The sequence below is a fragment of the Thalassophryne amazonica genome, chromosome 4 (assembly GCF_902500255.1).
Source record: "Thalassophryne amazonica chromosome 4, fThaAma1.1, whole genome shotgun sequence".
Lineage (NCBI taxonomy): Eukaryota > Metazoa > Chordata > Actinopteri > Batrachoidiformes > Batrachoididae > Thalassophryne > Thalassophryne amazonica.
In genome coordinates, this window is record NC_047106.1 from 58,208,223 (window position 1) to 58,222,543 (window position 14,321).

The 14,321-nt window shown below is 42.7% G+C and overlaps 1 protein-coding gene across 1 annotated transcript in view; it reads right to left on the reverse strand.

Annotated features, from left to right (window-relative positions):
• Positions 1 to 8,538: 8,538 nt before the first annotated feature.
• The window catches only part of rap1gap2a (RAP1 GTPase activating protein 2a), a 291,908-nt gene continuing 286,125 nt past the window's right edge, over positions 8,539 to 14,321 (reverse strand). Inside the window, exons 22-24 of the mRNA XM_034167942.1 lie at positions 12,815 to 12,911; positions 12,603 to 12,676; positions 8,539 to 9,120 (exon numbers count right to left, since the gene is read on the reverse strand). Of these exons, the coding sequence (XP_034023833.1) occupies positions 9,112 to 9,120; positions 12,603 to 12,676; positions 12,815 to 12,911 (180 nt within the window). The 3' untranslated portion in view covers positions 8,539 to 9,111. The remainder of the gene's footprint in view (positions 9,121 to 12,602; positions 12,677 to 12,814; positions 12,912 to 14,321) is intronic.

Consider the following 14,321-nt stretch of genomic DNA (forward strand, 5'->3'; position numbering starts at 1 on the left):
TTAAGTGAAAAAATTTCAAGGCGTCGAAACACAGGCATGTATGTTTGTCATGTTATGAAACCACTGTGAATTTCCCATGCAGCTAAGTGCCCTGTCCTACTGGGGAGAGGAAATTGCGCATGAATTGAGTACACAAATTACGGGCATTCGTTGTCATCCGCAACAAAAATGGCTAAAAATGATAAATGTCCCAGTGTGAATTACGGATATATTAATAATGTATAGCGAATATATCATGAACAATCACGGTTGTATAACACATGTAGTGAGGAAATGGATCCGACACATTGCGATTATTACGGCAGTATTACAGGTGTATTATGAATGCATCGCGCACATGTTTGCGCGTGCACGGCATTTGCACTGTAAAAAAAAAAATAGTTGAGAATACTTCAAATTTGCAGGCAACAGTCTGCACTAAGACTTTTATGTTGTGCCGATGATGAAATATATGTTATAGTATATAGTTCATCATCGGCACAACATAAAAGTCTTAGTGCAGACTGTTGCCTGCAAATTTGAAGTATTCTCAACTATTTTTTTTACAGTGTGCATTGTGGTCATAAAAGAAGCGCACTCGCTCCTTTCGGCATCACTATTCACACCAACAATACAGCCTCTGGAGCATTTGCTGGACTTGGACAAGTTGATTGTAAACAAGCAGTGAACAGGGCGAGTGGTGACGTCAGCAGATCGCATCAGAGCGCAGCTCGTCTGAACGATTATAACAAGAAGTTAAATATGTTATAAACATAGGAATAAATACTGTAACAGCTGCAGGCAAGAAGGAAAAAAACACGCAACTGTTTTATCAGGCCTTGACAATGTAAATAAGTCAAATAATTACCTTTTTAGACAGCTCAAAATACTTTCTGCAGCTCGTTAGCCGTTCACGCCCAGCTGCAGCTTCCTGTGATTCAGGAGGTGATTAGAGCCGTTTTCAATAGCCAATTTGCACAATAAAATGATTAATCTGCCACGAAATAATTATTTTATATAGGCAGCATCCAGCGCAGAGCGCGTGGCAGCCGGTAGAACAAAGAACGGCGTCCAGCCGCAAATCACATGAAAAGCAGACATAATAAAAATGCTTTATTTGTGGCCAATGTGTATGCAGTCGCTACAACTTATTTTAGTTTGTGATGTGGACATGATGGGCACGCAAAATATCCGTTTTACACACTGTACGAGTCTGCTGCCAAGCCGTAAATCCGTCAGTTGTGGATATCAGCAGATGACGGCAAATATACAGCACATAGATTATGTATTGTGTATGTATGGAGTATGTAAGACGGATGTCATCCGCAGCCAAAATTTTGTGCAGCTCAAAAATCCTGGTAACGGAAAAACGTGCTTCTGCAGATAATTGCAGACGTGTTTGGGTGTCAGCCGACTCATACAAGCATGTTTCAGGCATATTGTGGATGTTAAGCGAATATGAGCCAATTTTGTGTGCAATCCATACGCAAATCCTCCTAAACGCCAGTGGGACAGGGCCCTTATAAAACAAAGGTTTGTACTGTAACATGTAATTTTGTGTCTGTTTTATGTATAATATGGATGTCATGATACACAGAAGTCACAGTTCGGGTCATATTTGTGTTTACACATCACGGTTCAGTACAAATTTGGTTTTTACATGAAGTATCTTTAATCTGTGAGCAGGAGAGAGCTGTCGTCAGCCACTTTAGCACCGAGAGACAAAGTGTCAATGTGAACTTTGTTTTTTCATTAAATGTTTATGAATTGATTACATCTCGCCATTCATGTTTGTATGAATTTTTGTGCAGCACGTAAACTTTATTTTTAGTTTAACTTTTTTTGTGACGCATTGTGTTCAATATTTATCCTATTTTAAGTTTGTTTGTGCTTTGCTCAAATTATGGCATCTCATAAAACCTCACTCTGTGCAGATTTGAAATCATTGTATGCAGTATTGCCGTGGATCACAGCTGAAGTGAAGGGGCTCCTGAACAGGAAGAAGTGGGTGTTTAGGAGCAGGGATTTGGAGGGGGTGAGGGCAGTGCAGGGGGAGCTCAAACTGTTTAAAGCAGGCTAAAGAGGAGTATGGTAAAAAGCTGGAGAGGACGCTGTCTAATAAAAACATGCAGGAGGTCTGGAGAGGAATGAAAACCATCACTGGCTGTGGTAGTAAGGGCAATCTGGGTTGCATGGACATTCAGAGAGCTGAGGAGCTGAACACCTTTTTTAATCGGTTCAGCTCACCCCGACCAATCCCCCACAGCCTATTGTCAGCTCCCCAGACCACGCCCGTCCTGCCTCTCCCCTGTGTGCCTCTTTCACTCCCTCACTAGCCCCCAACTCACCCAACTCAACTCACCCCTCCATTACCACAAACCAGGTGACTACAGCACTGCAACGTCTCCACCCTAGGAAGGCTGCGGGACCTGACTCAGTTTGTCCAAGGCTCTTGAAGGCCTGTGCTGTGGAGCTGGGAGAACCGCTGCAACGGTCTTCAACTTGAGTCTGCGGCTGGGCAAGGTTCCCTTACTATGGAAAACATCCTGTATTGTGCCAGTTCCTAAGATCAGTCGCCCTCGCGAGCTCAATGACTACAGGCCAGTCGCCCTCACGTCACACGTGATGAAAACATTGGAGCGACTGGTTCTGCAGTTCATGCAGCCCCAGGTGCAGGCAGTGAGGGATCCTCTCCAGTTTGCCTATCGGGAGAGGGTGGGTGTTGAGGATGCGGTCCTCTATCTCCTACACCGTGTTCTTAAGTACCTGGATGGGGGGGATGCACTGTGAGAATGCTATTTTTTGACTTCTCCAGTGCTTTTAATACCATCTACCCCAGCCTTCTACAGGATAAACTCAACATCATGGCTGTGGACCCCATTTAGTGAGCTGGATCTCAGACTATCTTACCAATAGGCCGCAGTTTGTCGGGGTGGGGGACTTCAGGTCTTCAACTCTGACTTGCAGTACTGGAGCATCTCAGGGCACAGTGCTCTCTCCTCTCCTCTTCACCCTCTACACCATGGACTTTCGTTACAACTCCAATACGTCACATGCAGAAGTTCTCAGATGACACTGCAACTGTGGCATGTATTCGGGAGGGGGACGAGAGGGAGTACAGAGGCCTGGTGAAGGACTTTGTGCAGTGGTGCCGGCTGAATAAGCTCCAGCTGAACACCACTAAAACAAAGGAGATGGTGTTGGACTTTCGCTGGGCGCCACCCTCTTCTGCAGCCCATTAACATAGGTGGAGCGGAGGTGGAGGTGGTCTCCACATATAAGTACCTGGGACTACATCTGGACAATAAGATGAACTGGGCAGCCAACATGGACGCTGTTTATAAGAAGGGCCAGAGCAGAATGTATTTTCTCAGAAGGCTGGCCTCGTTCAGAGTCTTCCCTAAGTTAGTGCACCTGTTTTATCTGGCTATTGTGTCCAGTGTTCTTTTTTATGCCACGGTGTGTTGGGGGGGGCAGTGCTTTTAAGAAGGACATTCATCAACTGAACCGGTTCATTAAGAGGGCCGGTTCTATAGTGGGTCTGGGCTTGGACTCTGTGGAGACAGTGGTGGAGCAGAGAACACTCACAAAGACCCATGCCATCCTGTCTAATGAGAGTCACCCGCTGAACTCTGTCTTCTCCATCCAGAGAAGTTCAGTAAGCTCGAGATTTCGGTCATTGAGATGTTCTACAGAGAGACTGAGGAACTCACTTGTTCCGCGTGCCATTAGGCTGCTTAATGAGGCCTCTGCTGGGAGGGGCAGGATGGAGAATGTGTTTTAGCAGCTAGTTTTTAGTTATTATTTATTTATTTCGGTTGTGGGCTTTGTTCCTTCCATTTTATTGTATCTTTTAATTCCGTTTATCCTTGGAGCACAGATAATGCACAATTTCCCTTGGGATTAATAAAGTATTTGTCTGTCTGTCTGTTCAGTGGCTATCTCATCCATGAAATTTTACACTAATTCATATGAACTGCCAACCTTTATCATTACTTGGTGGCATTTTCGGTCTAATCTCAAATGCATTCTGAACTCATTCATGCACAGTGATTCCACACCAATGTGGGATCGGTACACTTTCACTTTTACGTTCATGTTTTTGGAAGAAGAAGAAATATACACATACATATATATATATATATATATATATATATACACATATACAAGGTCTGTCCATAAAGTATAGGTCCTTTTTATTTTTTTCAAAAACTATATGGATTTCATTCATATGTTTTTACGTCAGACATGCTTGAACCCTCGTGCGCATGCGTGAGTTTTTCCATGCCTGTCGTTGACGTCATTCGCCTGTGAGCACTCCTTGTGGGAGGAGTCATCCAGCCCCTCGTTGGAATTCCTTTGTCTGAGAAGTTGCTGAGAGACTGGCGCTTTGTTTGATCAAAATTTTTTCTAAACCTGTGAGACACATCGAAGTGGACACGGTTCGAAAAATTAAGCTGGTTTTCGGTAAAAATTTTAACAGCTGATGAGAGATTTTGAGGTGATACTGTCGCTTTAAGGACTTCCCACGGTGCGAGACGTCGCGCAACGCTCTCAGGCGCCGCCGTCAGCCTGTTTCAAGCTGAAAACCTCCACATTTCAGGCTCTATTGATCCAGGACGTCGTGAGAGAACAGAGAAGTTTCAGAAGAAGTCGGTTTCAGCATTTTATCCGGATATTCCACTGTTAAAGGAGATTTTTTTTTAATGAAGGACGTGCGGACGGGTCCGCGCGTCGGGATGCAGCCGGCGCGGTGCGGCGGCACAGGAAAAACACCTCCGTGTTGATAACCATTTGTAAAATCCAGGCGGCTTTTGATGGTTTTCAGTGGAGTGAGTATATGAGAAATTGTTTAACAGCTGGACATGTTCCAACTTGTCCTTAAGGCTTCCAACGGAGGTGTTTTTCCTGTGGCGGAGCGTCGCGGCGGCTGCGAGCCGACCCTGCAATCCGATGTGTCTCACAGGTTTAGAAAAAATTTTGATCAAACAAAGCGCCAGTCTCTCAGCAACTTCTCAGACAAAGGAATTCCGACGAGGGGCTGGACGACTCCTCCCACAAGGAGTGCTCACAGGTGAATGACGTCACCGACAGGCGTGGAAAAACTCACGCATGCGCACGAGGGTTCAAGCATGTCTGACATAAAAACATATGAATGAAATCCATATAGTTTTTGAAAAAAATAAAAAGGACCTATACTTTATGGACAGACCTCGTATATATATATATATATATATATATATATATATATATATATATATATATATATGAATGAAGAGTTCAGATGCAAAACCCAGTATCTCCAAAACCATACATTTTTAGAAGAGGCCAACATGTACTTGGCTGTCAAGGGGACCATCAGTGTGCAAAATATGAAAGAATTCGGGGGGGTGTTCCGGCGCCGTCGGGCTGCTCCCCTGTTGGTTTGCTGTGCTGCCCGGTGGCTCTGGGGGCTGCCTTTCCTGGCCCCCATGCCCTTCCGCTGCCCCTTTTCTCCTGGGGCCCTGCGTCCTGGACCCACTTCCGTCGTGGCTCGCGGCCGGCCGCATGGCTTCTGATGTGCCGGAGTGGTCCATGTCATATGATAGGTAAGGTTCTGTACTCTTGTCTTGGCCCAACACACCAGCCACAGTAGTGATCAGATATTTAGCTGTGATCTGGGTCTCTGTGTGTGGATGGTCGCGTGTTTGTGGCCGTCACCACAATTTGGTTTTTGGGTGCTCTTAAGAGGATTAACACTACGGTGTTCTAGATTAGAGTATGGATGCTCACTAATTGGACAACAGACTGTTGCTGTCACTGTTTGTTCATGTGTGGTTGTTTGACATGGTATGTCGTATGGTTGGGGCCCCGTCTCTTCGGTGTCTCACGTCACAGTTATTGTCTTCACCACTTGTCGCTCATTCTTGTCTGTCTTTGTGTTGTTTTGGTGGTTGCCCCTTCCTGATAGAAGCTGTCAGTTGGCTTTGAGTAGGATGTTGTAGGCTGATCGGGAAGGGCGGACAGGGGTCTCACACACACACACACACACACACACACACACACACACACACACACACACACACACACACACACACACACACACACACACACACACACACACACACACACACACACACACACACACACACACACACACACACACACACCACATTCACTCATGCACTACATACCTTCTGTCTTGCAAGAATAAATTGCATATATGCATATTAATGTTCATAAATGGTTCTGCCAGTGTGGCACTTACCATTACTATATATGCAGACAGGGGGAGAAAAAAAGAAGTACTTACTGGGTTTTGCATGTGAGCTCTTCATATATACACTCAACAAAAATATAAACGCAACACTTTTGGTTTTGCTCCCATTTTGTATGAGATGAACTCAAAGATCTAAAACTTTTTCCACATACACAATATCACCATTTCCCTCAAATATTGTTCACAAACCAGTCTAAATCTGTGATAGTGAGCACTTCTCCTTTGCTGAGATAATCCATCCCACCTCACAGGTGTGCCATACCAAGATGCTGATTAGACACCATGATTAGTGCACAGGTGTGCCTTAGACTGCCCACAATAAAAGGCCACTCTGAAAGGTGCAGTTTTATCACACAGCACAATGCCACAGATGTCGCAAGATTTGAGGGAGCGTGCAATTGGCATGCTGACAGCAGGAATGTCAACCAGAGCTGTTGCTCATGTATTGAATGTTCATTTCTCTACCATAAGCCGTCTCCAAAGGCGTTTCAGAGAATTTGGCAGTACATCCAACCAGCCTCACAACCGCAGACCACGTGTAACCACACCAGCCCAGGACCTCCACATCCAGCATGTTCACCTCCAAGATCGTCTGAGACCAGCCACTCGGACAGCTGCTGAAACAATCGGTTTGCATAACCAAAGAATTTCTGCACAAACTGTCAGAAACCGTCTCAGGGAAGCTCATCTGCATGCTCGTCGTCCTCATCGGGGTCTCGACCTGACTCCAGTTCGTCATCTTAACCGACTTCAGTGGGCAAATGCTCACAATCGCTGGCGTTTGGCACGTTGGAGAGGTGTTCTCTTCACGGATGAATCCCGGTTCACACTGTCCAGGGCAGATGGCAGACAGCGTGTGTGGCGTCGTGTGGGTGAGCGGTTTTCTGATGTCAATGTTGTGGATCGAGTGGCCCATGGTGGCGGTGGGGTTATGGTATGGGCAGGCATCTGTTATAGACGAAGAACACAGGTGCATTTTATTGATGGCATTCTGAATGCGCACAGAGATACCGTGACGAGATCCTGAGGCCCATTGTTGTGCCAACATACAAGAACATCACCTCATGTTGCAGCAGGATAATGCACGGCCCCATGTTGCAAGGATCTGTACACAATTCTCGGAAGCTGAAAATGCCCAGTTCTTGCATGGCCGGCATACTCACCGGACATGTCACCCATTGAGCATGTTTGGGATGCTCTGGACCGGCGTATATGCCAGCATGTACCAGTTCCTGCCAATATCCAGCAACTTTGCACAGCCATTGAAGAGGAGTGGACCAACATTCCACAGGTCACAATTGACAACCTGATCAACTCTATGCGAAGGAGATGTGTTGCACTGCATGAGGCAAATGGTGGTCACACCAGATACTGACTGGTATCCCCCCCCAATAAAACAAAACTGCACCTTTCAGAGTGGCCTTTTATTGTGGGCAGTCTAAGGCACACCTGTGCACTAATCATGGTGTCTAATCAACATCTTGATATGGCACACCTGTGAGGTGGGATGGATTATCTCAGCAAAGGAGAAGTGCTCACTATCACAGATTTAGACTGGTTTGTGAACAATATTTGAGGAAAATGGTGATATTGTGTATGTGGAAAAAGTTTTAGATCTTTGAGTTCATCTCATACAAAATGGGAGCAAAACCAAAAGTGTTGCATTTATATTTTTGTTGAGTGCATATATATATATATATATATATATATATATATATATATATATATATATATATATATATATATATAAAGTATTGAAAATGTATCGCCCTGCAACCAGTATCAAAGTCAAGACTCAAGGTATCAGCAATGGTACTGGTATCAAAAAGTTTTTCAATGATACCCAGCCCTAGTTCTGACTGAATTTCAGCAGTGTCATGATTTGTAATGCCATACACACAATGGAGCAGGTAGTAAGGTACTGGACTAAAGAATTGAAAATTAAAGACATTTCATTGAAATCAACTGCATATAATTGATCACTGGTATGGTTTACTTTTCACTTTTCCATTGTGCACTGGTTGAGGGGTTAAAAAACTTTCACTTGTCTGTATCATTCAGCAACGTATTTTGCCATTTCTTAATGACATTTATTTCAGTTTAGTTGAAATGAGCCTGATCACAAGTTGAATTTTAGCTCTGAAGCCAGAAGATCTTCAAAGAAAGATGTGACAATGTAGCAATGTAATTGATCTTATACGCAAAGAATGAATCCAGATTCAACACTGGTTTAATGGGGATTCAGTTGCACTGATGCTGTAATGTGGATTACTGCGCCCGTATACAATTCTCCATTTGTGTACCTGTCTGAAATTTCTTTTTTTTTTAAGGTATATAAAATGTTGCTAGAGAACTATTTAAGAGCAAAGGCAAAACAGGACACCCTGATGTCAGCCACGTACGTCACTGAGCTGTTGAATTTTTCAAACTCTCTTCTCAGCAGTCAAAAATACATAGTAACAGTTCAGCCATAGTCTTATGTTTTCACGATTATACTTCTCATTTAAATAAAAAATATTTAGGCAGTTCAGCTCAGCCTACACTCACAGTATTACATCCGTACCAGGACGTCCGTGTAAAGCAAACAACGAGCAAGTCAGGTGCAGCAACTGGTAGCAACGTATGGACTACTATCTGTAGCTAAAGGTGGATTGAAAAGAAGCTCAAGCCAGCGTTTCAACTGCTTCTGCTCATGATTCACTCACAGTATTTTCAGTTTCTTTAGTGCGCAGGGACTCAGATGATCCTTGGCTTAGTGAAGCAGTTCTACAGTAGTTTTGTCTTGATGTTGTGGTTCTTTTTTTTTTTGCAGCTCCATCAGCCCATTCTGTCCCGTTTGTTGTGCAAATTATTTCTTCTGCCATTCACCAAAGCTACTCCATCTGAAAAAGAAGAAACAAGGAGGTTAGTTCGTGGAAAGTGTTCACGTGCATCATCCATCTTGTTTTCTTTCAGTTTGTAGGTCAAATATCAGGACGGCAGTGTAGTTTGAAGACATCAGCTTTAAAGTGCTTACAATCAGGTCATTTGTTATTGTAAAAACAGATTTTAAACTCTTTAGTCAAAAATACCCAGAAGATTCTGAGGTTATGCTTCTCAGCCAAAAAGGCGTTTCTGTCACTGTCACTTTAATTGGAAAAGAGCTGCTCTTAGCCACACCCACATCCAAAGGGAGGGGAGTGCCTCAAAGAACATGCAGAAGTACAAATATGGACTTTTGTAACATATGTCAAGAAATTATAAAACAAGGCATTTCAGGCCTAAATTTTATCCAGAACGGTGAAGATGTTGAAAACCCAACCTTATTTAAAAGAGAGATTAAAAGTGAGTAGAACAAGAAACCCGTTAAAGAGCTGCTCTCTTGAAATGACACATTGTATAGGTTTAATTTGTTGCTCTTAGTGTTTTTGTGACAAGAAGCACATATTTTCAAAAAAATATCAATCAATACATAACAAGCACAACATTTACAAGTCCGGTCTTACACCTGGCTCAAAACAATGCACAGCACAAGCATCTTGTTTTTTTCCTCTCGTCTTTTTTGGTTGTCATTTTCATGCCCAGTGTCTACGTTATACTTGCACTCATACAGGAACACATATGATGTTGATCTAAAAAAAGGGGGTGTGGTCAAGTGCAGTGTGTGTGTCTGGCTATCATAAGGCAGCAGAGAACTATTACGCCGAAGATCATTAAAAAAAAAAAAAAAAAACTGGTCTGAAAAAAGTTGGGTTTTTCAGCAATTTATGCAGCACAATATTCAGATACACCGAGTTCTCAACTTGCTTAGTGATGATTAGTGATCGTCCTCCTCATCATCACTCATCAAACTAAAATGAAACTGAACTGAAAACAAAAATTATTCAAGAAATAACAGTAACAGCCTTATAGAAAAATACAAAATGAGTGTCACATGTGAAGTTTTGGCATTTGTTTTTGGTCTCTACATTGTTCAAGTCTTTTTTCTCCGCATATTATTATAATGACACAGGCTACATAATTGTACAGCGTACATAAATAATGACTTTAAAAAAGGTGCAGCTTGCTAAGGGACATTTAACCAAATATTAGTGAGGGTTTATGTATATGCTCCAACCATCATCTTATTGTGTTGGAGAAGTTTGTGTGTCCCTGTGTTGTCTGGAGCCTTCATGCTCCTGGTAGGGTCTCCCATGGCAAATTAGTCTCAGGCGAGGTGCCAGACTAAGAATGATTCACAAAGACTCCATGGAAAAATGAGGCAGAGGAAACGTGATCCAGCCCGAAGAAAGCCCGGGGCCCACCTTTGGAGCCAGGTGTGGATGGAGGACCCATCAGCGAGTGCCTGGTAGCCGGGCTTGCCATGGAGAGCGGCCGGGCACAATCCGAAAAGGCAACATGTACCTTCCATCTCCACCCTGTGGGCTCACCACCCGCAGGCGGACCTGATGGGGTCAAATGCGCTGTCCCATGGGTGGCAGTGAAAGTCAAGGGCTTCGACACACCAGACCCGGGCAGCAAAAGCTGGCTGTGGTGTTGTGCAATGTCACCTCACTGTGATGAAGGAGCTGGAGCTTGTGTGGGAGATAAAGCACTACCAGTTAGATCTGGTGGGCCTCGCCTCCACACACAGCCTTGTCTCCACCCCCTCCCCTCAGGGAGGGGGTGGAGGCTTCATAGAGTCCCTGAGTGGAGTCCTGTATGGGGCTCCAGTGGGGGACTCCATTGTTCTATTGGGGGACTTGAACACACACGTGGGCAATAACAGAGACACCTGGAGAGGTGTGATTGGGAATAGCCACCCTGATCTAAACCTGAGCAATTGTTTAATATTGGACTTCTGTGATAGAGATGGACTGTCTGTATGTATAATTCTGACCTTCTGTGGATTAGAGAAGATCCAAAACAAATTAGCAAAGCAATAGCATTAACAACCGACTTAGGAATCAGTGATACATTAGCTACCACAGCATCTGGTCGAGGTGCAACTTGCTAAGGGAACGTTAACCAAATACTACTGGGTGATATGTTAATATTTGTGTCTGTATGTCTAATTTTGACCCTGTGTGGATAATAGAAAAATCAAAATAAATTCAAACTTGTGCACCCAATTCTTGTTTTTTTTTTTTTAAACAAGTCGTTAATGATGTCTGCTGTACAATCAGTCCACCCTGGTAAAAGAACAGTTCAAAGACATCATTAAAAGCCCAAAATTACCATGACATTCATGCCCATGATGATTGTATATAAACGTTCAACCAAAACTGTACTTTTGGACATCAAACTCATCCAAAGTGGCACACATGATGGGATTCTGTGCAACTCAATATGCCAGAAGAGTAGCTATTTTTCAAAATCACATGATAATTTCCCTTGGTCAAAACAGTGACTCCCAGACGTCTTAGATCAGTGGTGTCCAAACTATTCCAGAAATGGCCGAGAGGGTGCAGGTTTTCTTTACAGCCACTGACTTCAGCAGATTTCACTGATTAACTTCTCTGATGAACTCATCCCACCTGTTCAAAGGGATGTTAATCAGTGAAATCACCTGCTGAAGTCAGTGGCTGTAAAGAAAACCTGCACCCTCTCGGCCCTTTCTGGAATAGTTTGGACACCACTGTCTTAGATGATCTGTTATGAGAAGTAATCACACAAGCCATATTATTGCAGATATTTGTCATAAAATGCTCAAAACAACAGTCCCCCACAACAGCTAGCAGCAGCAGCCCAGGAACCTCTGAATCAGTGACGCTGATGTCACTCAAAGTGGCCACACCCTTAATTATGCATATCTTTATTGCTTAAAATATCTTAAACCGACGTTAGAAAAAGTAACCTCCATACAATTGTTATTGAGGGGAAACTATCTATAGAGACCAAAACCATTTTCTATACCAGACTGCAAACATATTTTTTTTCTTCTCTAAAGCTGGACATTTTAACATGGGCTTCTATGGGACCCTGCTTGCTTTTGGAGCCAGTCTCGGTCAAAGGAAGTGCAACTGTTTCTCATTCCGAGTCGGCCTCATTTGAGTCCACTGACGCTTATGGCTTGATAACATCTAAGGAGCATTTTTACCTAATTTGGTGAACATATTTGTACCAGCCACTATTTGAGAGATTTTCAGTTACCTGCTGCACTGTGAGTCTGTCATCTAAATAGCAACGCACCAGATACAAGTGAACACAGCTCTGAAAAGCAGTGACAGATAACACTCTTGATTATTTTATTTTATGTAACACCCCAAAGAAACCCATGATTAATTAACAGACCAAATACAACCTCTTTGTGCCCTACACCTTAGTTTGTGCTTAAATTATGTACAAAGTAAATAGGAAAAAAGTCAATAGCAAAGTGGAGTAGGATACAGATGTTGTGACTTACAGTTGCAGATGAGTGGCTCATTTTGTCAAAGCGGAACTTCAAGTTTGACCTCGGCGATGTCTTGCTTTTCCCATCTGTGGAATATTAGAAAAAGAAACAAAATGAAAGGAAGAGAATCCTCTTTAGAGCAGAAAAAGCCAACATCTCCTGCATGAACCTTACCTCCGCTGACAATCTTAAATACTGCATGTGTGTGTCTCTGTATGATTTACCTGTGGGACTGCGAGACATGATGACTGGGGTACCTAGCCCCTGGCTGTCTACACTGAGGGTGGGGCTAAAGGCAGAAAACGACGGCTGGCTGGCCTGCTACAGAGCAGAGAAGGGAGAAATGTATAACGGAGAAAAGGACTTGAAGAAGCTCCGTAGAAGATCAGTGATATTTTGTTGGAGTTTGTGTACTGTAAACCTTCATGTCAAAAAATTAAAAGCCATGACTCTGGGAGTTTTCCTAGAGGGTCAGGCTAGAGGTTGCTGTATGAGGTCATCTTGTGATTTTGTGCTATAAAATAACACTGAATTGTATGGGAAAATTTAGATCACAATTGAGTGTCACAGCATCATTGTTCCAGGTTGTCATAAAACTCTGTTCTGAAACTGTTGTGGCTCATCTCTGTATTTTTCCCCCATTTTGAAATCGACATCAGGATTCCATTTCTTACTGTTAATTAACGGTTTACATCTTTTGATATGGCCTCTATATTTCTGCTCTTGAAGGCTTCCTTGAGTGGTGGATTGTTATAACCTTCACAACACACCTGTGGACAATGTTGGCGATGTCATTGGCTGATATTTAGCGTTTTTGTATATAAATATGTATAAGATATTTCTGTCATCAGCTGCTGCACATTTCCTTGGTTGATGAAATGTGTGGTATGATTTTTAAAGACGTTCTAAATTATTTTGGATATGGCCGGTGTTTATGCAATGCCTCACTGATTTTCCATCCTTCCTTTTACAGAGCTCTATAAATGGCATTTTGAAATAAAAATAACAGTGTTAAAATACACAGTACTGTGCAGATGTGTTAAGCACCCTGGGGTTGTTCTCCATTATTATGTCAATAAAACACTAAATTAGAGATTTACGTTCAGATGAATAAAAACATGATCATTCTGCAGGTTTACAGTCAAATGCATGATTCCTCAATGGTCTATTATTGTAATAAAACTAATTATGAACATGATATATGCATCATTTAAATATTCAGTTTGAAAGGTAAAGGTATAAGGTATTACTTTGTATAAATCTTTAATGTTTATTGTTCCATTGTAAACTGATATTCACGATTTTAGAGTATCCCAGAATCCTTTGCACGCTGGGGAGGGAGGCTTGATAATGGCTCAGCTTAATGCTAACTTTAACATTGAAAATGCCATAGCCATGCTAACGTGTGAAAAACATGAAAGATTAAGATAAAGCGAAGTAAAACAAAGAACCAACAAAGCAGCAGATCGAAGATCGAAGCACTGCTTCATTGGTTCAAAGCAAAGCCACGCTGCAGAAACGCTTGAATATACAGACCCGCTGCAGGGTCTGTAATCAGTGGTGGGCACACTTCCGATAATCCGATAACAGATAATTATCAAAGATAATGTTTTCATTATCGGATTATCTTTTTAGATAACTTTAAAAACCATCATCGGACTAATTATCTTCTGATGAATTGCCGACCGATAACTTTTAGACCGATAACGTAGTAAACCAAGCTGAACAGTG